This window comes from Macaca nemestrina, chromosome 2, assembly GCF_043159975.1.
Source record: "Macaca nemestrina isolate mMacNem1 chromosome 2, mMacNem.hap1, whole genome shotgun sequence".
Taxonomy (NCBI): Eukaryota; Metazoa; Chordata; class Mammalia; order Primates; family Cercopithecidae; genus Macaca; species Macaca nemestrina.
The window spans coordinates 42,989,428-43,014,692 of NC_092126.1; the positions used below are offsets into that span (position 1 = coordinate 42,989,428).

Genomic DNA, 25,265 nt, shown 5'->3' on the forward strand with positions numbered 1-25,265 from the left:
TAGAGGAAAATAGCCTCAGCCACCTGCTTGTACACCTTCAGGAGAAACCCAACACTTCTTGATGTTGAGACCAGGTAGAAACTTACTTTATGGCACTGTCTTCTGCACCCTGAGACTGCGGCAGATGCCATAGGGGCTAGAAGCCAAGGAGACACTCTCATCCCTGTCTTTAAGTAGCTTCGGATCAGTCTGGGAAGACAGAACTAATATTCATAAGACAGAAAAAATAATAATAAGATAATTTCCCTCTAAAATGCTAAAACATGGGGAAAAGACAATTACATACCTGGACACCACGAGATAATTGTACAGGCCACAATGTCAATGCACAAGCAAGTAAAGGAGGAAATATAGGACTTTAATTAAAGTTTGGCTCAAAACTAAGAAGAAGGTAATTTTAATTAGTAGAGCCTGTCAGAACCATTCCCTGGTAGTTTCTCCCACAGGCTCTGTGAAATGGCTAGCCTGTCCCCACCACAGAGGCACACATGGGCACACACCGCTCCATAAAATATAGAACAACTTCTTTGTATTTGTCTCCTCTGGGTTTCTTTTTCTATATAATCAGTTGCGCAGCGTATTCCATAAAAGCTTTGGAATTTGGGGAGTGACAAGTCCATGGTGAATAGCAAGACTAGACAAGTGGAGGTGTCTGTGCTCAGTGGTCAAACTCTACTTGGCCTCCTGCCCTAGTTCTGAAGAGCCACAGCTCAGTGAGAGATGAGATGCAAATTCTTTCTTTGGAGGGTAAACTGCCCCAGTCATGAAGATAATTACTCACCTTGATGAGCCATTTTGCTAACATATGCCAATTTATTTCCCTGGCTGTCTCATTAAAAGTGAGTAATGGGCCTTTGCCAGGTTTGTGCCTCTGATGCTGGTTTACAATCTAAGATGAAGAGGAGAATGGGCACTCTCAGGGAGTGTGGGCCCCTGACAGCGAGGTGTACAGAAGCAGTCCTCCAGGTAATGAAGCAGGACCAAGGGGCAGACACAGAGACGGCTCCCATTCTAATGAGCTTCCCAATTGGCCCTTATCCATCAGTTTCTCTGAGTGACCTTTCTGGCTCCTTGAAGAAGCATTTTGCATGCTCATAAGGAAAGTGCTGCTGAATTTAGAGCCTGCTCATCGAGGCCTAGGTTTCCCCTGCCCCATGGCTTCAGATAGATGTCTCCTGTCCCCTCCAACCTTCCAGGCTGTTTGCTTGTAGGGTAAAGAATAGCAGCAGGAAGAATAGAAGACACAGTGTGGAGTCAGCCTGACCTGGCTTTAACCAGAGACTCACCCTGTTCCTGCCAGAGGCCTTCAGACTCCCTTTGAATTCCTCCGCATGAAATTATGGCATTATCAGTCCTTACCTCATTGTGGGGTTGTGAGTACTCAAGGAGAAGCAGTGTGTGGGGATAATGTTTGCTGCAGGGTATCTGACATACAGAGAGCATTCAATTAATGGTGCCACAGTTATTAAATATTTACCTGGGTGATTGGGACATGAGATTTCTTTACCAGGCTTAAATTTTGAGCAGGTAGCTATGAGTGCATCATATCACCTTCCTCTTGGAAAGTTCTGGATCTATTTGAGATGGCCTCATCTGCTAGCTAGTTTTTCTGAGATAAGCAGAGCTTGGGTCCTCAAAATTGAATCCTAAAACATAAAGAGCTAGCCTAATAACACTGTCACAGTGGTGATAGAGCTAGGACTCAACCCGGGTCTCCTGAGTGTGAGCCCCAAGGCCTTTCCATCAGATCACACCTCCTTGATGATAACTTACAGAGTGCATGGCAGTGGTGTTTAAGTTTGCAAACACAAAGTATGGGGCAATGTCAGCAAAAAGGCAGAGAAGGAGATCCCAGCCTTCATTCCTCCACAAAGTACAATCAGACAGCTATCTATGAAAGAAAATAGCTGTAGGAGAGCTCAAGAGTCCAGTTGAGAAGATACAGCAACACAGTGTAAGAAAAACAATGAGAATAATTGCACAAAAAGAGTAGGAAGAACAGTTTCATCTTGCATGCATCAGCTCATCCCCCAGACCAGCATTGCTTAGCACAGAGAGAGAACTCCTTAGCTCAAAAGTTACCCTTGAAGAGAAAACATAATGGGATGAACAACCAGTTTCCTGAGATTTCAGGACACTCCCCCAAAGGACCTCTTTCAGTTTCACCCCACCCCAAATAGCTGGGGAGATCAGCGTGACTGAGACATTTGGAGACATCTGGGAACAAAGAAGCATGGCGCTATCAGTATCAGCAATGTCGCAGGAGCCACCAGGGTCCCCAGTGGCTGCTCTGCATAGGACCCCAGCTGTCTTCTACCCTCAGGATCTTGACAGCCTCACAGCCACCACACACCCCTGACTGGTTTTCACTGCCAAGGAGCCCACAATGTTTACCATTATGGAACTCAGCAGCTTCTGCCACTGAGGAAACCAACAACCAGTACAGTCACAGGGGCCCCTCACAATTTTTGCTGAGGACCCCACAGTTTTTCACTTTTGCAGTTTCTAGGTGCTTGAGTTACCACCTCTCTTCTTCTCCTCTCCCCAAAGCTTCCCTAGTGCTACCATTATAGACACCCCAACCCAGGAACCCAGGGAAGCCACTACACGTATGCCCCAAAACGGCCTGGGCTCCAGCCAAATATCCATCTGTCACCACCACGTGTGTACCTGTGACTAACCCCTTGGCTGTGTGTACCTGAGCAGCTGGCCCCAACTCCCATTACCAGCTCTAACAGCTGAAAATATGTCTGCATCTGGCTTCTGTGCCTACATGCATTCTTACCCCCAGCCCTGGCTCCTACAGCTGTACACGTGCAAACCCCAACTTTTGTCCCTGGCTCCCACCATTGTGCTTGGACCTGCAGCTCACCCCTGCAGCTGCATACACGTACACTTCCAGCTTGATCCCCATAGCTGCAAATGCATATGTAGCTGGCCTAACTCCTATTGGTGACCCCCACCACCACATGGGTGCCTGCAGCTCGTCCTTACAATTGCACACATGTATACCATGAGCCTTGACTGCTATAGTCATGTATGTACATGCCATCAGCCACCATATAACCACAGTTGGCTCTGCCCCAGCCCTAACCATTATGTGCATGTCCACAACTGAGTATGAACACACCAATGGCCCTGACTCCCCCTGCTGGGTGCACCAGTCCTTTGTCACTGGACCCAGGGCACCACTGAGTATACCTACAGTCCTGTCAGACACTGTGGACCTCCCACAGCCTTTGCCACACCAAGGTACACACAGTTGCAAATGTTACAGACCTCAGCTCCTGAACCAATAAGACATTGCATCCCTCTCCAAGACCTGGAGCCACCATACACTAGGCACTAAGCATGGTGCCACAGTGCTGTCCAGCATTACCCTTCCCCACCCTCACCTACCCATAGGTGAAGGATTTTCCTTAATGAATCCAGTTCATAAAGTCTGGAAAAGGTGATTGTTTCTTCAGATGCTCACACACTTACGCAAGACTACAAATATCATGAAGGATCAGGGACATGCAGTAGCACCAAAGAAACACGATATACTGTCAGTAAGTAACCAACTCCAAAGAATAGTTATTGAATTCCTGATAAGAATTTGAACTAAATTGTTCTAAAAAACTCAATGACCTACAGGAGAACACAGATAAACAATTAACTAAATCAGGAAAACAATAGAAGAACAATACCAGAAGTTCAACAAGCGATAGAAAATATAAAAAGAACCAAACAAATTTTGGAGCTTAAGAATACAATGACTGTATTTTAAAAATGGAATAGAGAGCTTCAGTAGCTGACTCAACCAAGCAGAATAAAGAATAAGCAAACTTAAAGACAGGTCATTTGAAGTTGTCCAGTAAGAGGACAAAAAAGATGAAAAGAATAAAAAAAAAAATCAAGAAAGCCTACATAATGTAAGCAACACTATCAAGAGAGCTTATATTCATGTTATGGGATGTTTATATGGCTAAGAAAGAAAGAAAGGGGTAGAAAGCTTATTTAAAGACATAATGGCAGATATGTTCTCAAATATGGGGAGATATATGGACATCTAGATACTTCAAGCTTAAAGTTCTCTAATTACGTTCAACCCCAAAAGACTTTGCCATGACACATTATAATAAAACTGTCAATAAATCGAAGGCACAGAGAATTTTGAAAGCAGAGAAAGAAAAAAAAAAGTATATATCATATACAAGGGAACTTCACTGAAGCTATCAATGGATTTCTCAACAGAAACCTTGCAGGCCAGAAAAGAATAGGATTATATATTTATGACGCTGAAAGAAAAAGAAAGAAAAAAAAACTACCAACCAAGGGTACTTTACCTGACAAAGCTATTTTTCAGAAATTAAGGAGAAACAAACACTTTCTCAGACAAACAAAAGCTTAGGGCATTCATTGCCACTAGATCTGCCTTACAATAAATGATAAGGGGAGTTTTTCAAGCTGAAACAAAAGGATGCTTTTTGTTAATACAAAATCATATGAAGGTATGAAACTCACAGGTAAAGATCAGTATATATTCAAATTCAAAATATTCAAATACTGCTAAGGTGATACGTAAATCACTTGTAACTCTAAAGGCTAAAAGACAAAAGTATTAAAATCATTATAGCTAAAATGACTTGTTAATGAATACACAATATAAAAAAGTAAATTGTGGCACAAAAATATAAAATGGGGGGAATAAAAGTGCAAAGCTTGTATGTGCATTTCATATTAAGTTTTTATCAGCTTACAATAGACTGGTACAAGCATAATATGTTTTATAATATGTAAGCCTCAGTAACCACCAAGTAAAAGCCTGTAGTAGATACACAAAAAAATAAAGAGAAAGGAATCAAAGCATACTGCTACAGACAATTATCAAGTCACAAAGGAAGACAGCAAGAGAGAAAGAAAGGAACAAAAGATCAACAAAACAACCAGCAAAGGTTGATAAAATAGCAATATTAAGTCTTGACCTATCAAAAATTACTTTAAATGTAAATGGACTAAATGCACCTATCAAAAGGCATAGAGTGGATAAAACAAGACCCAACTATATGATGCCTACAAGAGATTCACTTCACTTTTAAGGACATGCAAATAATAAAAGTGAAGATAGGATAAAATATTTTGTGCAAATGGAAACCAAAAGAGAGCAGTGGTAGCTATACTTATATCAAACAAAATAGCCTTTAAGTCAAAAACTGCAAAAAGAGGCAAAGAAAGTCATTATATGATAATAAAAAAGTAAAATCATTAATCCTGCCTCAGCCTGCTGAGTAGCTGGGATTAACGGCATGCACCACAACATCTGATTACTTTTGTATTTTTAGTAGAGACGGGGTTTCTCCACGTTGGTCAGGCTGGTCTTAAACTCCTGACCTTAGGTAATCCACCTACCTCAGCCTCCCAAAGTGCTGGGATTACAGGTGTGAGCCACCACAACCAACCCCATGAGAAGTTTTAATTGTTGGCTTTAAAGCAAATAGGCATGAGTTCTAGGAGGTCACATGTTCACTGAAAGATAGTCACTGTGGCATATCTGCACAGTCCATGCAGAGTATGGTGGGCAGCAGGACCAAGCAAGTAGGCTGTATCTAGCTGTCCCATAAGGAACTGGTCACCAGGAGGCTATTGTATAAGGCAGTTGTTTGAATTAGCCACACAGAGAAACTTGGAGATGTAGAACTGGAAACTGTGTTAAGAGTGACTGAGTCCTGCTTCTAACTAATATTCAAAATGAATGCCAAGGTAACATGAAATTGTAAGTATTCACTACAGCCATAAAGTCTTAAATTTAAAATTTAAATCATATAACATATTTTTGTCAACCATGATGGTATGAAACTAGAAATCAATAGCAGGACAAAAAACTAGAAAATTCACAAATATGTGAAATTAAATAATGTGGTCCTGAACAACAAATGGGTCAAAGAAGAAATCAAAAGGAAAATTTAAAAAATATCTTGAGGCAAATGAAAATGAAATCACAATATGTCAAAATTTTTCAGATGTAGGAAACACCATTTTAAAAGGGAATGTTATAGAAATAAACACCTAAATTTTAAAAGAAGAAAGATCTCAAATAACCTAATGTTATACATCAAGGAACTAGAACAAGAACAAACTAAACCCTGGATTAGTAAAAGGAAGGAAATAACAAAGGTTAGAACAGAAATGACTGAAACAGTAGAAAACAGTATAAAAGATCAATAACACCAAATTTTTTTCAATAGATAAACTAACTGATAAACCTTTAGCTAGGCTAAGAAAAAAACAGAGACAAGACTCAAATAGATGAAATCAGAAATGAAAGAGAAGACATTACAACTGATACTACTGAAATAATTTTCAAAGGATGATAAGAGACTGCTAAGAACACTTTTATACCAACAAATTGCATAACCTAGGAGAAATAGATAAGTTCCTAAAGACATGCAACCTACCAAGACAGAATAATAAGGAAATGAGAATCTGAACAGACCAATAATGAGTAAGAAGACTGAATTCATAATAATAGTTTTTTAAAATATCCCATCAAAGAAAATCCCAGGATCTGATGGATTCACAGCTGAATTCTACCAAACATTGAAAGAACTAATACTAATCCTTCTCAAACTTCCAAAACATTGAAGAGAAGGGAACACTTTCAACCTCATCTTATCAGGCTGGCATTACCCTGACATCAAAGTCAGACAAAGACAGTACAAGAAAAGAAAATTATAGGCCAATATTTCTGATGAGCTTAGATGCAAAAATAGTTCTCAACAAAATACTAGCAAACCAAATTCAACAGCACATTAAACGGATCATACACCATGATTAAGTGGGACTTAGCCCTGGGATGCAAAGAAAGTTCAACATACACAAATCAATAAATGTGATATACTACATTAACAGAATGAAGGACAAAGATCATATGATATCTCAATAGATGCAGAAAAAGCATTTCACAAAATTTAGCATCCTTTCATGATAAAAATTCTCAACAAATAATGTATAGAAGGAATGTCTTCAACACAATAAAGACTGTATATTACAAAGCCACAGCAAACATCATACTCCACAGTGAAAAGTTTAAAGCTTTTTTCTCAAAGGTAAGGAATAAGACAAGGATGCTCACTCTTGCCACTTTTATTCAACATAGTACTGAAAGTTCTATCCAGATCAATTAAGGAAGAAAAAGAAATAAAATGTACTCAAATCAGAGAGGAATAAGTAAAATTATCTGTTTGCAGATTACATGATTTTACATGGAGAAAACCCCAAAGACCCCACCAAAGACTGCTGTAACTAATAAATAAATTCAGAAAAGTTGCAGGATACAAAAGCAACATACAAAAATTATTTTCATTTTTGTACACTAACAACAAACTATCCAAAAAAGAAAAATTTTTAAATGCATTTACGATAGCATCAAAAGAAATAAAATACTTAGAAATAATTTAAGGAGGTGAAATATATGTACACAGAAAACTATAAAACATTGATGAAAGAAAATGTAGAAGACACAAATAAATTAGAAGATATCCCATGTTTATGGATTGGAAGAATCAATATTGTTAAAGTGTTCTACTCAGGAATCGAAAACCAAATACTGCACATTCTCACTTATAAACGGGACCTAAGCTATGGGTGTGCAAAGGCATACAGGGTGGTATAATGGACATTGGAGACTCAGAAGGAAAAGGATGAGAAGTGGGGAGGGGTAAAAAAAACTACCCATTGGGAACAATGTACACTACTTGGGTGATAGGTGCACTAATATCCGAGACTTCACCACTATACAATTCATGTAATGAAAAAACCACTTGTACCCCTAAAACTATTAAAATAAAAAAATTTAAAAATAAAATGTCTGTACTACCCAAAGCAAGATACAGACTCAATGCAATCTCTATCAAAATTACAATGGTAGTTTTCATAGTAACAGAAGATACAATCCTAAAATTCATATAGAATCACAAAAGACCTCAAATAGCTAAAGCAACCTTGAACAAGAGGAACAAACCTGGAAGTATTATACTTCCTGATTTCAAACTATAAAACTATATTGCAAAGCTATAGTAATCAAATCAGTATGTAGCTGTCATAAAAACAGACACATAGACCAATGGAGCAGAATAGAGAACCCAGAAATAAATATACACATATGTAGTTAGCTAATTTTCAACAAAGACCCCAAGAATACACAATGGAAAAGAACAGACTTGTGAATAAATAGTACTGAAAAAAACTGGATATCCACAAGCAAAACAAAGCAAAATTGGATGCTTCTGTTACACCATATACAAAAATAAATTCAAAATGGATTACAGACTTACACATAAGACCTGAAACTATAAAAACCCTAGAAGAAAATATAAGGAGAAGGCTCCTTGACGTTGATAGTGGCAATGATTTTTTAATTTGATAGCAAAAGCATAGGCAACAAAAGCAAAATTAAACAAGTGGCACAACATCAAACTAAAAAGCTCTGCATAGCAAAGAAAGCATTCAACGAAATAGAGGCAACCTACAGAATGGGAAAATTATTTGTAGACCATATATGCAATAAAGAGTTATCCAAAATATATAAGGAACTCATATAACACACAATAGCAAAAAAAAAAAAACCTGATTTCAAAATATGCAAAGGACCTGAATGGACATTTTTCCAAAGAAGGTATACAAAGAAGGTCAACGTGCATACAGAAAGATGTTCAATGTCACTAACAACCAGTAAAATGCAAATCAAACCCTCAATGAGCTATCACCTCACAACTATTAGGATGATTACCGTCAAAAAGTCCATGAGGAGAAGCATTGGTGAAGATGTGAAGAAAAGGGATTCCTTGCAGACTGTTGGTGAAAATGTAGATTGGTGCAGCTATTACAGAAAACAGCATGAATGTACCTCAAAAAATTACAAATAGAGCTACCATAGGTTCAGCAATTCCACTTTTGGGTATGTATCCACAGCAGGGAAAAAATAAATATCTTGAAGAGATAGTTGCACTCCCATATTTATTGCAGCATTATTCACAATAGCAAAGATGCAGAAGCAACCTAAGTGACTGTTGACAGATGAATGGATAAAAAATATGTGGGAGATACACACATACAATGGAATATTATTCAACCTTAAAAAAGAAGGAAATCCTGCCATTTGCAACAACCTGGATGAACCTGAAGGCCATTATACTCAGTGAAATATCCCAGACTCAGAAATACAAATGCCTCATGATATCACTTATATGTGAAATCTTAAAAGGTTGAACTCATAGAAATAGAGAGTAGAATCGTGGTTGCCAGTGTTTAGGGAGGGAGTGGGGGAAAAGAGAAGATATTGATCATAGGATATAAACTTTAGTTATTAATATAAGATGAATAAATACTGGAGAATGTACAGCAGGGTGACTACAGCTAATGGTAATGTATTATATACTTGAAATTTGCTGAGAATAGATCTCAACTGAGCTCACCACACACACACACACACACACACACACAAAGGTAACAATGTGATGCGATGCATATGTTAAATAGCTTGATCATGGTAGTCATTTAATAATGTATACATATATTAAAACATCACATCATATATCCTAAATATATACAATTTTTATTTGTCAATCATACCTCCATAAAGCCGGAAAAAAATCCTGCAAATTGGTGGACACCACACTTGCATCCATCACTCGTGTGTGTGTGTCTGTGTGTGTGTGGTCTTTGACAAGTTACTTGAACTTTTTCTCAGACCCTCACCGGTAAAATGGGAATTAAATATTGTACCTGTGCAATGTGATTGTTACCTAAACTGATGCCAACAAAATATTAGAGCCTCTGGCACAAGGCAGCCACTCAGCCATGTTAGAGAATGACAGAGGAGGGAGCGGTAGGCTCTCAACAAAACCCAGTTACCACTTGGCAGATTTTTTACTTTGAAGCAATTGTTTGGTCTTCAAGCAGCCTCAGCTGGGCTCTCTCTTTGTCAGAAAGCTGCGCTAGTGAATAACAGGACTCATGCTTCTGAGCCAAATGTATTCTAAAGCCTGCTCCTTCTTAAAGTGAATGAAAATGTTTATTTCCCATATGAATGGAAAAGTGTTATATGCCTTGTGTGGGAAATTCAGAAAGCACAGAAAAGTATGAAGTCACCCATAATCCTGCCAAAGTAACCAGTATTAACAGTTAACCATTAAACCATTGTTTGCCAAATTACCAATAGTTTTTCTGTAAAGTTTTTAAACAAAATTAGGACCACAATATCCTTGCATTTGTCTGTCCTCCCTTTTTTCACTTAACATTTAATTACATGTATTTTCCCCATCTTTAAACATTCTTTATAATCACCACTTTTACTGCTGAGCAACAATCCATCTTATGCATAGATGTTCTACTTAGCTCTTCCCTTACAGTGTCAGGCTATTTTTCAGTGTAATAAATACTAGATGAACATATTTGCACATATATCTGCAATTGTATGATTTCTCTAGGATCAATTTTTGGAGAAGGAATTGCACTCCCAAAAGGTATGAGCAATTTCAAACTGACTGGCATATATTGCCAAGTAGCTTTCCAGATAGGTTGTTCCAATTCAAATTCTACTAGAAGAGTGTTGGTCAGTACGTCTGTTTCATCCCCTCAGCCCCTACTCTCCCAGAGTTTTTTAAAAAAAATACCTAAACTAATACGCAAGGTAGGGACTGGTTGTTCTTTAAAGGTAAATTTCTCAAGTTCATTTGGAGAAATAGCTCCAGGGACTTATGTTCACCATGGTTAACTGTGGGATTAGGTCTCCTGAGAAGATAGTGGTAGAAAAATCATTCAAATATGGGAGAAAAAGATACAATTGCAACAGACGTAAAACAGGTGACTTTTCTGAGCTTTCAAAAAATTTTAAATGTATATCTTATCAAAATATGACCTTCTCCCATGCAACAATTGGTCACAATACTGTACCCTCAGTTTTGACCTAATGCTTTAAATTCTGTGCTTTGAAACTCACTTTCACATGCACGAAGTTGGTGGTAGTGGAGAAGGTAAATTAGTTTCTCAGACAGTTTTATTAAGACTTGTTATGGAAGTAGAGCTGCAACAAATTGAGCTGAGGATTCAGCTTGTGTGTTTATTTTTCTACCATAATCAATAGTGTTTGGTCTGCTTAATGTTGTACACATTGTAAACTCTGAGTCTTCCTTTTGTAAGAGGAGTACCTTTTGAGAGCCATTTAATTTTAAAGGAAGTTATTTTTTTTTTCAAAATTCAATGTGATGTTGTGAAAATATACTTCTCATGGTTATATTATAGTGCTTCCACCTGACAGAATTCCTCCCCTGTGATAACTATAACCACATGTAAGTTTGTTAGCAGAATCCATGGGGAGTGTTACCAACCAATACTGGGCCACTCCAGACCTGTGCGGGCCCTCAGAACTGAGAGGGAAACAGTAACTGAGGAAAATGAAAGGGATTTCGAACACCAGTCACTAAGCTAGAAACACGTCAAACGTGTTTTTATTCAGATATTTTTGACTGTCTTTGTTAACTAAATTCTATCTCATATTGGTGGATGAAGCTGTATTTTTAGAAATAGTCCAGAGAAGATAGCAGAATAGATTATTCTAATTCTTTTTTTTTTTTTTTTTTTTTTGACGGAGTCTCACTCTGTTGCCCAGGCTGGAGTGCAGTGGCTTGATCTCGGCTCGCTGCAACCTCTGACCGCCTCCCGGGTTCAAGTGGTTCTCTCGTCTCAGCCTCCCAAGCAGCTGGGATTACAGGTGCCTGCCACCACATCCAGCTAATTTTTGTAGTTTTAGTAGAGACAGGGTTTCACCTTGTTGGCCACACTGGTCTTGAACTCCTGACTTCGTTATCCGCCCACCTCAGCCTCCCAAAGTGCTGGGATTACAGGCATGAGTCACTGCGCCTGGCTGATTATTCTAACTCTTGATCCAGTGTCTTGGGCAACTTCGTATTCCCTCCTAGACATCAGTCAGCATCTGCTCCTCCTACTTCCCATTTCCTGCTCCTCCCAGCCTCACATAGATTCACATGTGCAGCTCATGGCCTGGTGCCAATACTGTTTCACTAATATTGCCTAATTGTGGACCTTTTTTTTTTTTTTTTTTTTTGATCTTTAAAGAATTACTTGAATTTTCTAACTTTCCAAGCTTTCTTGTTTCATTCCATGTTCTCTCAATATGCATAAACAATACACAGCAGTTAGAATAGAAGAAAGCTCATTTAGGTAATTTTTCTTTAGTTTTGATGAAATATAAAAATACACCTGAGTCAGGCCGGGTGTGTTGGCTCACGCCTGTAACCCTAGCACTTTGGGAGGATGAGGCAGGTGGATCACCTAAGATCAGGAGTTCAAGACCAGCCTGGCCAACATGGCAAAACCCCATCTCTACAAAAAAACATAAAAATTAGCCAGGCATGTCCCAGTACTCGGGAGGCTGAGGCAGGAGAATCACTTGAACCCAGGAAGTGGAAGGTTGCAGTGAGCCGAGATCATGCCATTGAACTCCAGCCTGGGTGACAGAGCCAGACTCGCTCTCAAAAAATACACATATATATGGGTCAGCCGTTACCTCTTTGTTTATTTTATTTTTTTTCAGACAGTCTTGCTCTGTCACCCAGGCTGGAGTACAGTGCTGCAATCTCTGCTCACTACAACCTCCACCTCCCAGGTTCAAACAATTCTTGTGCCTCAGCCTCCTGAGTAGCTGGGACTACAGATGTGTACCACCACACCTGGCTAATTTTTGTTTTTTTAAATAGAGATGGGGTTTTACCATGTTGGCCAGGCTGGTCTCAAACTCATGTCCTCAAGCCATCTACCCACCTAGGCCTTCCAAAGTGCTGGGATTACAGACGTGAGCCACTGCACCCGGCCTGTTTTGTTGATTTGTTTTTTGATTTCAATGTTTAAAATTTAGTTTCTGGTAAAAGATGATAACATTTGCGTTCTAATTTGCTGTCAACTCTGCCACCAGAAAAAATGTAATAGGAATGAAATTATTCTCAGCAAAATACTTTAATCTCTTAGAATTAAAAGCTTAAAAGTATTAAATGCATTTTAGGTCTTTATTAGTTCTCTGGAACTAAAATTGTATTTCAGCAAAAATAATGAATTAAAATTTTGCTCATTAATTACCAAATATTTATTTCAGAACCATAATATGAAACGCACAGAAACAAAAGCACACAAACAACTCTGAAAAAAAATTACTTGGTATCTCTTAGAGAAGAAAAATGTCTTCTTCGGGGCAAGAAGTGTGTTATTCTGTGTCACTTTCAGAAGGAGGTCACACGTTTTCTCATTGATCTTACTTCCTATTTGGTAGCAAAATAATGTGAGATGAGGCAGTGAACATTCCTGGCGACAAGCCCAGATGTGAAAAAATATGTGTCAGGACATTTTCTGAATTCCATCTTTTTCCCAGAGATATCCTTGCAGATGAATGGTCTTTGCCCTACGTCAGGGACACAATCACATGGCTGTACTTTAGGAGGAAGTCTTCTGGCAGCCCATTACTTATCAACACAAGCCAGCTGGATTCCAGGCGTGCACTCGAAATTCCCTGGCAGTCCTATTGCACGGCTACGTGGCTTCAGCCAGTGGGTTCCCAGGAATTTGCTACCAAAGCATAAGCAGGCTGCAAATGGAGCCATGCTCCTGTTTGCCCTTGTTTTTACAAAGAGATAAGGAAAAGGGTCACTTTCTTTCTGTGAAGGTGGGTGGAGTGGAGAAGAGATTTGTGAGAAGTACAGTGTCATTAAATCGAGCTGAAATGCTTTTGAACATCTCTGTTCCTCAGGCAACATCAGGAACACTGAGAAGCTGAGCTATGACAAACAACACCAGTATGAGATCCTGGTGACCGCCTACGACTGTGGACAGAAGCCCGCTGCTCAGGACACCCTGGTGCAGGTGGATGTGAAGCCAGTTTGCAAGCCTGGCTGGCAAGGTGGGCCTGTTTTATCAGTCTTGTGTGAAGGCAGCATGGTCTGGTGTATAGAAAGTGCTGTACTTGTTCTCAAATCATCACAACACACAACTTTTTTAAGTATAGTTACTTTGCTGTGAGAAATAAAGTAGCTTGCTTATTCTCACAACTCTTAGGTAATATATTATCCCCATTTTTCAGCTGAGAATGTCAGAGACATCTCCTCTAACCTCATGCGCCCTGTTTGTCCAGTGCTCCCTTTCTCAAATCTCATGACATCTTTGATCAATAGAAATTATCTCACAGCATGTAGGAGAAATTGCCAGCAAGCCTATTCACTTTACCCTAGGGTGCTGAGTCTACCTAATGCGTTTCAAGTTTTACATCACGGATCAACACCTAGGGAAAGTCATCGTGTTCTTTGTGCTCACACAGAGTGCACACAGGCAGAGGCGGGAGACCCAGAATCCAGCCTCTGGATTAGGGAGTATATAAAATGTTGACTCTGGGAATGAAGAAGCAATGGCTTTTGATGGAGGTGGATTTTTTTGTCAGTTTAGCTCTTTTAAAATGCAAGGAAAACTAAATGCTTAGGTTGCCCTTAGATAATAGAGTTTATCACTGAACTGGGGGCAAGTAAGGAAGGTGAGGACAGCTGCATAGATGGACCTTACAGAGATTTGAGTGATTTGTGGAATAATAATAGCTTTAGTGGTAATGCTAATAGATCTGGTGGCTGAGCAGGGATTCTAGAATTATCTCTGCACCATTATTTTGGTGGCCCAATGACTCCCTGTCTCTACTTCATGTGTTGAAGATGCTGCAGGCTATTGCTTACTCATAACTCATAAAGTGCTTCATTTCTGAGTATTGCCTTCTTTTGGTGTGTCTTTAAGCTTCTGCCTCCCCCTTATATTCTCATATTTTCTCTCTGTCTCTCTGCCCCTCTCTCTCTCTCTCTCTCTCTCTCTCTCTCTCTCTCTGTCTCTCTCTGCTATCTTTAATTCTTAAATTCCCTAGAAAGAGTTGATATTAGTCACTCACATCCATGTAGGGAAGACTGATGCCAGACCACCCTATAAATCTCTCGTCAGTCTTTGAATGACTGCCTTTTATTCAGTTATTCATTCCTAATCCAATTCATCAGGGTCAGATTGGCAGGACATCATGGTACAAAGTAAGGACACCTGTGTCTGAGAAGCTGCCTGACATCATTCCCCTCAGAAGGCAGTTCTCAAAGCGCTCCTCCCTTGAACAACTTGATCTCCCTTAAACTTAAAACTGAAAAGATCGGAAGGGGTAATTTAACCCACCTCTGGAGAGAGCCAGAGTTGTTTGCCTTTGAACAAAGTAGAAAAGATGAAATGCTCAGTAGAGGAACCACAGGTAAGGCACATGAGAGATAAAGAACAAAGCAGAGTCATCTTTATGTCAGTCTGCTAGGATCAAGGAAGAGACATAGAAAGGACAAGCCAGAGTGGGAAACTTTGTTTTCCCAACCTCGGGGAGCCTGAGCTCTGATTGGTATAATTCACTAGACCCAAGGACCCTGCAGACAGACTTCTGTCTTGTTCACCACTGAATTTCTCAAGCTTGGTGCGGTGTCTAGTGCCAGTGGTGGGTGCTCAAGAAAATAGTCATTGAATGAATGAATGGATGGACGAATGAAATAAAAGGTATCTGAGTTAAGAAGAACTCACCTTGTTTTGTTTTTAACTCATGGGGATTAGCTCCAGTGAAGGTGTGGCCTTTGAAGAGAAAACCTGGAAAAAATGTATAAACTCTCTATGCATGAAATATGTTCACAATGAGAATTTAAGTGGGAAAAGCAAAACACACAGCTCTATCAGGAGAATAGTCCCAATGTTTCTTTGACTTTGACAAATGAGGCACCTACAGGTTTGTGATTACATTTTTATTCCTATATTTAAATGTAATTTCCTGACAGAATTTGTACTTATTAAATGTATGCAAGGAAAAACCTGGTCACAATGTTTAACTCTACATGCGAAGAATGTATTGAGCACCACCCTGTAGTGCACACTGCTGTTTGCAGTCCGGACAAACCTTGTTGGGCAAGGCTGGTGCCCATTTGCTGTTGTGTCTCCAGTGCCCAGCACAGAGTCAGACATGATGCAGGCACTTAGCAAGTGTTTAACGATGGAGGAATGGTCAGCAAAACTTTGGTTTAAAAAATGTACCTTTCTGTGGAATAAAGAAAGCAGGGAAGAGGCAATTCCCTGCATCCATTGATAGGCAAAATGATTTAAACACATGTAACATCAGAATCAGCTACTTCATGGTGGCTTCCCTGCCTTAGCTGTGTGGGCTATGATGAGGTTTCTCTTCAAATAGCCTGATCAATACTTTATTCTTTAATTCATAGTACTCCCCCACCCCTTTTTCCTTTTTCTCTTTTTTTCCTTTCTGCCTTTGCTACATGCCCAGACACGCCATAGTACCAGGCTTATCAGTACCAGCTCACATTCCTTTCCTTATTTGGAAAGAAGACTAGCTCTCTAGCTCATTGCAGACACCCTTTCCCCTTTTCCCCTCTCTCCCTTATGTGCCCACCCTATCTAAAGAAAGTTCAAATGTTTACCCATCCAGGATTAGTTCAAATTGTGCAACCCGACCCCAGCCAATGGGGAGAGGGTACAGGGGCAGGACATGCGTCAGGAATAAAGGCTTTCCTGCCCGTTTGTTCAGGTGTGGTCTCATGGTGACTGGCCAAGGAGAAGCACCCCTCTGCACAGAAGTAAAATTGCTTTGCTAAGGATCCTTTGTTTGAGTGTTCAATTTCCTTAGGATTTTGAGCGTGATTCCCAACAGCTGTGGTGGCAGAAGCTGACAATGAATTCTTCATCCTTAATCTTCTCCCTCCAGCTTACCCCTTGCAATTCCTTCCTGCCTAAAGGGAAATGACTTAGAACAGGTACAAGAATTCAAACTGCCAAACTGTGTTTGGCATCCAGAGCCAGAATCTGGGATGTCCTCTCTCTCAGTCACTGCTCCAGTAGGCTTCCAGATCATAGACAGGCCCTCCAGGCTCTCTGATATGTAGAGCAGGCTATAGGACCTTTCTACCATTCCTGTCCCAGCTCCTAGACCTAGAGAGGAACCTCCTCTCCTCCTCCCAGCCTATGAATTCACTTCATTCCTCCACTTGGACAACACTGAACTCTTCTTACTCGCTCATCTTGGGGCCTATTCTGTCTTATATCCAGGGTTGTAGCCTCTTAACTGGAAGTTCACCTTTCTCCAGGGAAGAACTGACCACAACTGGTCTGAGTTGTGTGTCTCTTGTCCTGCCCCTTCTCCCAGCTGTGCAGAGCAAACTGGAATGAACCGTGTTTTACTGGCTTGCTTGCTACTTGCAGATGATGCAGACTGCCCCTTACTGTGAGTGGGCATCAGATGCCTTGGGGGAAAGGTTTGGCTTTTCATGGAGCCAGTATGGGGTGAATCCTGCACTTTGTAAATGGATTAGGTTTTAACATGATTTGGAAAGGACACAAACATTTAGTTATAGCACTGACTGTCTTAAGGGAGTAAGAAGGAGATGACTTACAAAAGCTATCTTTGAAGTCTTCAAGGGCAGGGTCTTAGTAGAGTAGTTAGGATGGGAAGGAGAGGTTTTGAGTGTTGTCCTCATAGTAAGGACCTATGGTTACCTGATGTTATATGGGACCCAGCAAGAAAGAATAAGTAAGGAGTCATCGTGGAACTAGATAGCCTGTTTGAGTTCTAAGAGTACTGTTTTTATTTTTACTATTTATTGTCTTATATGATATTTTCCACAGTTAGTGGATGAGCTATTGTCTACAAAGCATCATTTAAAGAGGGAACAGGCCCGGGCGCCGTGGCTCACACCTTTAATCCTAGCACTTTGGGAGGCTGAGGCAGGTGGATCACTTGAGGCCAGGAGTTTGAAACCAGCCTGGCCAACATGGTGCATCCCTGTCTCTACTAAAAATACAAAATATTAGCCAAGCATAGTGTTGCATGCCTGCAATCCAAGCTACTTGGGAGGCTGAGGCAGGATAATCACTTGAACCTGGGAAGTGGAGGTTGCAATGAGCCCGTGTTGTGCCACTGCACTCCTGCCTGGGCGACACAGTGAGACTCTGTCTCAAAAAAAAAAAAAAAAAAAATATATATATATATATATATATATATATAGAGAGAGAGAGAGAGAGAGAGAGAGAAAGAGAGAGAGAGAGGCAGAGAGAGGGAACAGGTTTGAGAAATAGTAGATAGACTCAGCAGACCCTGGTAGACAAACCGGATAAAGAAGAGAAGGATAGGTCTGCCTCTCCCATTGGGCACATGGGCCCCCAGATGGATTATGGTGCCAGTCACTGAGGTGGCGACATGGAAGGAGGAGGAGTTATCTGCAGCAGCTAAAGAGTCCATTTTAAAGAAAAGATCAATGCGAGGTGCCAGAGATGTCTAGTGGGCAGTGGGATTTTCACATCTGATGCTTAGGAGAAAGGTATGTGCTAGAGATGGAGATTTGAGTCTCCTGGATATATGTGCTTGATATTGGAGGGCTTGGGCATGGATATCATTACACATAGAGTAAGAAGAGGGCTACAGATACTCCCAGAGATAAAGAATCCTCTAAACAGGCTGCTAGATAGCCTTGTGGGGATCCCAGGTTGCACATGTCTGAAGTTGAGTGTTTCTAAACTTTCTCTAATTTCTTTTATACTTTTTACTTCCGTAGGTTTTTGGGGAATGGGTGGTATTTGGTTACATGAGTAAGTTCTTTAGTGGTAGTTTGTGAGGTTTTGGTGTACCCATCACCCGAGCACTATATATTGGACCCAGTTTGGTCTTCTTAGTGTTTCCCTCTTGTCAACTGAGTGAAATTACCCAAGCCTGGGCCTGTGCGTGCTATGATGACTTGGAGAAGGACCTGCATCCCTTTATGGACCAGAGCACTGCAGAGGATGTAGTACCTTTGGAGGTTGTCAAGGTGAGGGTGGCAGTAACAGCAGTGGGCCCAGCCAGCGACTGAGCTTAGCCACATGTCCCTGCTGAACCCTCCTCACAGGGGCACTGACCTGTCCTTTAGAGGATCGTTTATAATTCAGTTGGTAGTTTGGGGGTTTTTCCTTTGTTTGTTTAGTTTTTATTTTATTTTACGTTATGCTGTTTGGAGAAATGCATCCCATGTTTATGCTTTCCTTTATTCTTTTTAATCCCTTGGCCCATCTTTTTCGATGTTTCAAGCTGAAAGATTGTCTTCAACACTGATTTGGTACATTTTCCCTTTTATTGTTGCAAGTCAGATATTGTATTCATTATTTGTTCCTGCCAGAATGAACCCAAAGTTCAGTATTTCACTATCCCTTTATGCAAAATTATTCCCCTTTGAAGAGAGGCCACCAGAGACTTCCTCGTGGGCTTTCACCATTTTCCCCCAGATGTGTTGCTGACCGGACTTCCAGCTTTTCTGTGGCTGAGGCTCCCCAGACTGAAGAATCAGCTCTCCAGCCCCCAAGGAGCCCTTCTTTGTCCGCCCGCCTCTTCCATGAGTGTGATCCCATGGCAGCTAATTACACCTTGCTCAGCAGCAATTCACACACCACCACCAGTTGGAAGTTTCTCCCACAGGCCAACCGATTTCGGTTCCTTTTACCTTCCCAATGAGATGTCCTATTTAAAAGAAAAAGAAAGAGATGCAGCCACATAATTGAACCATTTCTTCTCTGTTCTTTGGGTTTTGAATAATTCTCCAGGTGCGTCAAATTGTCTGCACTGTGTCTTCCACCATCCCACAAACAGGTCCTTCATTAGGAAGGAAGGGTGGTGGCTTTCAGAGAAGCGCTTCTCAAACTCGAACATGCACGTGAGTCAGTGGGGGTGGGGGGGGTCTTGGCAAAATGCAGATCCTGATTTAATAAGTCTGCGGTAGGTCTGGCTGCTTCCGTCAACTTCACTTTGACTAAGACCGTGCAGAAAATAGTTACCAGACACCTGAGTATGTCTAACGCTTTTGTGCTGAAAAGACAGCAGCAGAAAGACAGCATCTAATCAGCATTAGATTAGCAGCAACTAATCTAATGCTGGCTAGATTCATTGCTCTTAGTTATTGGCAGTGTGAGAGACACTGAAATTGAATGCATATTACATGGTGGAAAATATTGTTTTTGGAGTGAATTAGTTAACCCTTTAGTGAAGGCCTACCATGTGCTAAATGCTGGGAATATGGGTAGATCTACCAGGACTCCTAGTATAGAAGGAGATGATAGAAATGCTGAGGATAAAAGCTGCACTGGAGGGACTGTGGGAAGACAAAGGGGATACTTAACCTTGAACCAGGCAGGAGCCCCTGGGAGATGTTCCTGGAGCAAATCTAGAAAAATACTGGGCTTTAGCACAGAGAGGAGGGGATATTCCAGACTGGAAAACAGGTGTTAGGTGAGAGAACACAATGCAGCTGGAGCAGGGGGAAGAAGACCAGACTGGCCAACTGAGGACCAGGTCATGGAGGGAGGGCCTCCTCCTGTATCACCCTGAGGACAGGGGAGCTGCAGAGGCTTTTCTGCCTCCATGTGGTTACAAGTATCTTAGGGAAGAAGGACTCTTCGGCAAACCACGTAGATGGTGGCTGGAATGCAGAGACTCAGGGGAGGGAGGCCAGCAGAAAAGAATGATTATTTCTGAGTGCACTTTCAAGTGGAGCACTCCCCCAAAAGTACTAAAAGTCATGTATTTATTGCAAACTCAAGTTAAAGTGGGATCAAGGTTAGATTTCAGGCAAATCTCATGAGATTCCATAGGCAAAGGGACAAAGGTGGCAGTTGGGTGTGTCTGGGGCTGAAGAAGACCCTGCTACACCTTGTCAAGTGTATCTCCCAGTTCTCTCTGCAGCTGTCACCTGCCGCCACCCTCCTGAGGAGATAAACACCCAGGAGCCCAGGGGTCAGCTGGTCCCCTTGCCCCTTCCAAAAGTCAGATGGGTTATTAAATAAACTGAGGATCTCGCTTACATTTTACTACGTGAAAGGCATTGATTTCAAATCAGAAGGTGATAAGCCCAAGAACGTGTCCAGATTTGCTTGGGAAAGTGGGCTCAGGGCATTACCAGAAAGACAGAGTAAAGAAGGATTCTTGCCCTCGGTTCTCTCTTTGACTGTCCTGCCAGGGTGTCTGAGGTTCCAACATTGCAGTGCCAACCTTTTATTTTAATAGATAATCCCCCCTGAAAATGAAAATACCTCCTGCAGGAGTCCCACGTTAGGAGTCAGCAATGTGTAGCCTACAGGACAAATCTGGTTGAGTGTTTTTGTACAACTGTGAACTAAGAGATGGCTTTTACATTTTAAATCGTTGAAAAAAAGAAAAATAAGATTTCATAGCACATTAAAACTATGTGGAGTTTTATTCTTAGTGCATATAGATAAAGATTTATTGGAACACAACCACACTTATTAGTTCACAGAGTGCCTATGGTTACCCTACAACAGGAGAGCCGAGTTGTTTCAATAGAGATTATGTGGCCCTCAAGGCCTAAATATTTACTATTTGGTTCTTTACAGAAACAGTTTTCTGACCCCCGCATGAAGCTCTTGTTGTCCATTGACGCCTTAGCAGGGAGTGGGTGATTAGATGCATAGCAAAGCCTTGAAAGAATGAGAGATCAAATGGACCTATTTAGACAGAGGCAAAGAACTGTAAAAGTCCAAAGCAAAGTTCACTGCACAAAGCGCAGGAACATCCTGTGAGATAAGCAATTCTAGCCCATTTAATAGATAAGGAAAACTTAGATTGACTGTCTTGCCCAAAATCACACAGCGGTAAATGGTAAACATGGAATTCAAATTCATATCAGCCTATTCCAGAGGGCATCTTACTGTGTCAGAAGTAAGAAAGAGGATAGAAAAAGGGGGTTGAGAATTTCCAAAGGGGGCTGTTATGAGCTTTGCAAAAGGGTGTCTCAGAAAGCAGTTTAGAAGAGAAGCACAGCCTATATGTCCTTAAGCAGCGTAGTTAACTTTTCAGTTACCTTAGCTGTAAGATGGTGATGAGACTTACCTGGAAAGGGTAGCTGGAGTTCAATGGGACAATGTCTACATAGCACCTAAGAGGCACCATGACTCTCATTTCCTTGATTGAACAAGGTCTAGGGAACCATTGCCTTGAAATTATAATTTGTTCAAAAATAAACCCAGGCTTGAAGACTGTCCATCTTTCAGATACTATTTGCCGGAAACTAAAGTTACCTCTGATTATCTCATGGCCCAGAGAAACACAAAGTGGGCCCGAGACTTAGGTGTTAAGCTTCAAACCCAAAGATGCCGGGCCCAAGTGTGGCTCCTCACACCACGGCAGGAAGACCCTACCTTCTCCTTAAAGAGAATTCAGCCTGAAAAATTACCCCTATACCTTTCCATTCAATAGGACAGCACTGACTTTTTGAGCTTCATACCAGAGGGCTCAGCTTCTTCCTCCACCCTCACAGTCTCTTTCCTATCCTTTTGAATTTCTACTATTTATCAATAACCTCTCTTCTCCTTGTCCCCATTTTTGACTTGCCTCTCCTTCCCCCTCATTTCTTCTACATTCTTCTGGTTCCTTCTGCTCCTCTTCCCTTTTCTAAGCATATGCCCTGAACCCCACACAGGGATAGGTGATGGGGGAATGGGGTCAGGTCAAACCAGTGGAGATGGAGCTAGGTATGGAGTGAGAAGGGCTGAACCCAACCCTTAGCTGGATCATAATCTAGCCACAGGCTTTGCTTAAGCTATTTCTCTGGCTGAGCTTTGGTTCCGTAACTGTAAATTAAGAATCATAATCCTTGGCCAAGCTATTTTGTAAGATTGTTAAGACCGAAAGAGACTGTAGCGTAGAAGTACTTCACAAAATTTAAATCCCTATGCAAATGAATGCTATGATTAAATTGGGAAAATAGACACCGTCATGCAAATGAACACACACACACACACGAGTACACACATTTAAATCCATAGAATTGAGTAAGGCTGTGTGGCTTAAGCATCATGTTCTGGATTTTTGTACTTAAGATTGGGATCAAAGGGAGACAATGGGGTGGGGTAGAAAGTGTACAGTCCTGGGGGTCAGCCCAGGAACCCAGATTTCAGTCCCAGCTAGGCCCTAGCTCACTCTGCAACCTTGGAAAAGTCACTGCTGTTCAGCTTTGGCTTGCCTAAATGTAAGTGCCTTCTTGTGAGGACCAGATGAAAGGTGCCAGCGGAGAGCCTTTCACAGAACCCCACACGGTGGGGTTCAGAGAACAGCAGCGCTTTTTAGTTCCCTTTATCTCAATTTAAAAAAATCACAATGGAGTATTTTTTCCTCAAATAATTGGAAAAAGATTATTGAGGCCTGAATTCCACTGACTGCAGCAGCGTGACCTCAGGGCAGGTGCTCCAGGGGTTTACAGCTGCTAAGGGGATTGCTCAGATCTGCCTGGCAAGCAGCTGAGCTCCTGGCGGAGGGCCTCGAGGGGGGGGGCACTTCTCCGTGAATAATGACCTGTTTTGACATCACTGACATAGGTGATCATTAAGGTGCAACAAATGGCTCTGTACAGGATGCTGATTTACCTACTCAATGGTATCTTAATGTGCTTAAAGAGCTGCCAGATAAAAGTGCCCATGCTCGAGTCTGCTTTGACCTGACTCTCCCGTGGATCCGCCTGGAGGGTAATGAGCCTTAGAGGTTTTCAAGGCCCAATAATATCAGCCCTGAGGGGAAGAGGGTGTGGGCAGACTTCACTCATCCCGAAGAGTACTCAATAATGATAGTAATAATCATTACCACTGACTGAGCACTTACTATTTGCCAAGCCTTATCTAAGAGCATTCATTGCATGCAGGTGGTCATTTATTCTTCACTGCTCCCTGAAAACTGTTATTTTCCCATTTTACAGATGAGAACACTGAGGTTAATACACTTGCCACACAGCTAGTAATATTGAGGCCAGCTCCATCTGTCTGCAGACATAGAGATCCTCCCCCAATTTCCTACAATTCATCTCAAAGAAAAGGAGAACACTGCCATCTTTTGAGACCGTTAGAGGAAAGCTATTTGGGGGAAAGTTCTGAAATTAGAACTCTTTCCCCATGTTAAAAAGAAAATATGTCATTGGATAGTAAGGCAGCTTTGAGAGGGGACCATGGCTTGTGAATGGTGGAGGTGGGAGGAGTATCACTCTTGTCACCCAGGCCCACCACTGGGACCTGTCTTCATTCAGGATAACAAGGTCATTCATCACTCAACTTTAGATGATCTCTCAGGGACCACAAGGGGAAAAGCCTTGTCCAAGGTCATTCGGAGAGCTGGAACCACAGCTAGACTCAGGCCTCCTGACTCAGAGCCCCATACATGCTACCTCATCTCCCCATGGACCCGGGTCTGCCCCTGAGCTGCACAGTCTGCCTACTCCCTCTTCCACTGACAGTTCTTTGAAATTTTGCAGTGGGCTAGAATGTCTCCCTGCAGGGGAGTGCAGGCTTCGAAGCCAGAAAGACCCAGGTTCAAATCCAGTTCCATTTGACTCAAGGACATTGGATAAGTCAATTAACCTCTCAGAACCCCCAGATGTGGCATCTGCAAAATGAGGTTAATAGCAGTACCTATTGCAGAGGATTGTCACAAGGCAGAACTGTGCCTGGCAGGTAGGAATGCCTGAATTAATTCTAGCAATGAGGAAAGTGAAGGCAGGGGAGAGCAAGCAGAAGTGGCTAAAGTGCTTTGGGGAGTCTGGCCAGCCTCTCAGCATTATTTGCTGACTGTGTGACCTTAGGCAGGTCATTTGATATCTCAGCCTCAATTGTCTCCATGGTAAAATTACCCTCCTGCTAATCCCTTCCTCAGATGGATGCTGTGCAGGTTGATAACATGTGTAACAGGCCCAGCAAAGTGCCTGTTAAATGGTGGCTTCCTTCCTGCTCTCTGCACAACCCAGTGGAGGGCGGCCCCAGCCAGCCTGGGTACCTAGGCTGCCACCTGCACACAAGCCATACTTGGATTCTCATAATGTGTGTGACCACAGAAAGTGCCCCTCCTCTTACTGCCACAGTTGTCCTCATCTCTAAAGTGGGCAGAACAGTGCCCCCTTCTCCCCATGTCTACCTCCCAGAGATCCTAATGGAGGGAGGAACTGGATGGAGAGCCAGGAGCTGGCCGAGGTTGACCTCAGGAGCTCTGGATTCACACTGTTAAGTGTGGTGTGACCCATGAGGTACCAACTCAGGGACTTGGAGCATTGACCCCACCCTAACCATGCAGAGGGACAGTGCGGGCCTAGCCCAGCTGAGCTTTGACTCAACTCAGGAAACTTCCCCCAGGGCCACCTCTGCAC

At 41.7% G+C, this 25,265-nt stretch overlaps 1 protein-coding gene across 13 annotated transcripts in view; it reads left to right on the plus strand.

Annotated features, from left to right (window-relative positions):
- Positions 1–25,265, plus strand: part of LOC105469966 (calsyntenin 2) — a 643,989-nt gene that overhangs the window by 491,591 nt on the left and 127,133 nt on the right. For all 13 annotated transcript variants that reach the window (XM_011721615.3, XM_024789187.2, XM_011721617.3 and 10 more), the window contains one exon: positions 13,799–13,948. In XM_011721615.3, the coding sequence (XP_011719917.1) occupies positions 13,799–13,948 (150 nt within the window). The remainder of the gene's footprint in view (positions 1–13,798; positions 13,949–25,265) is intronic.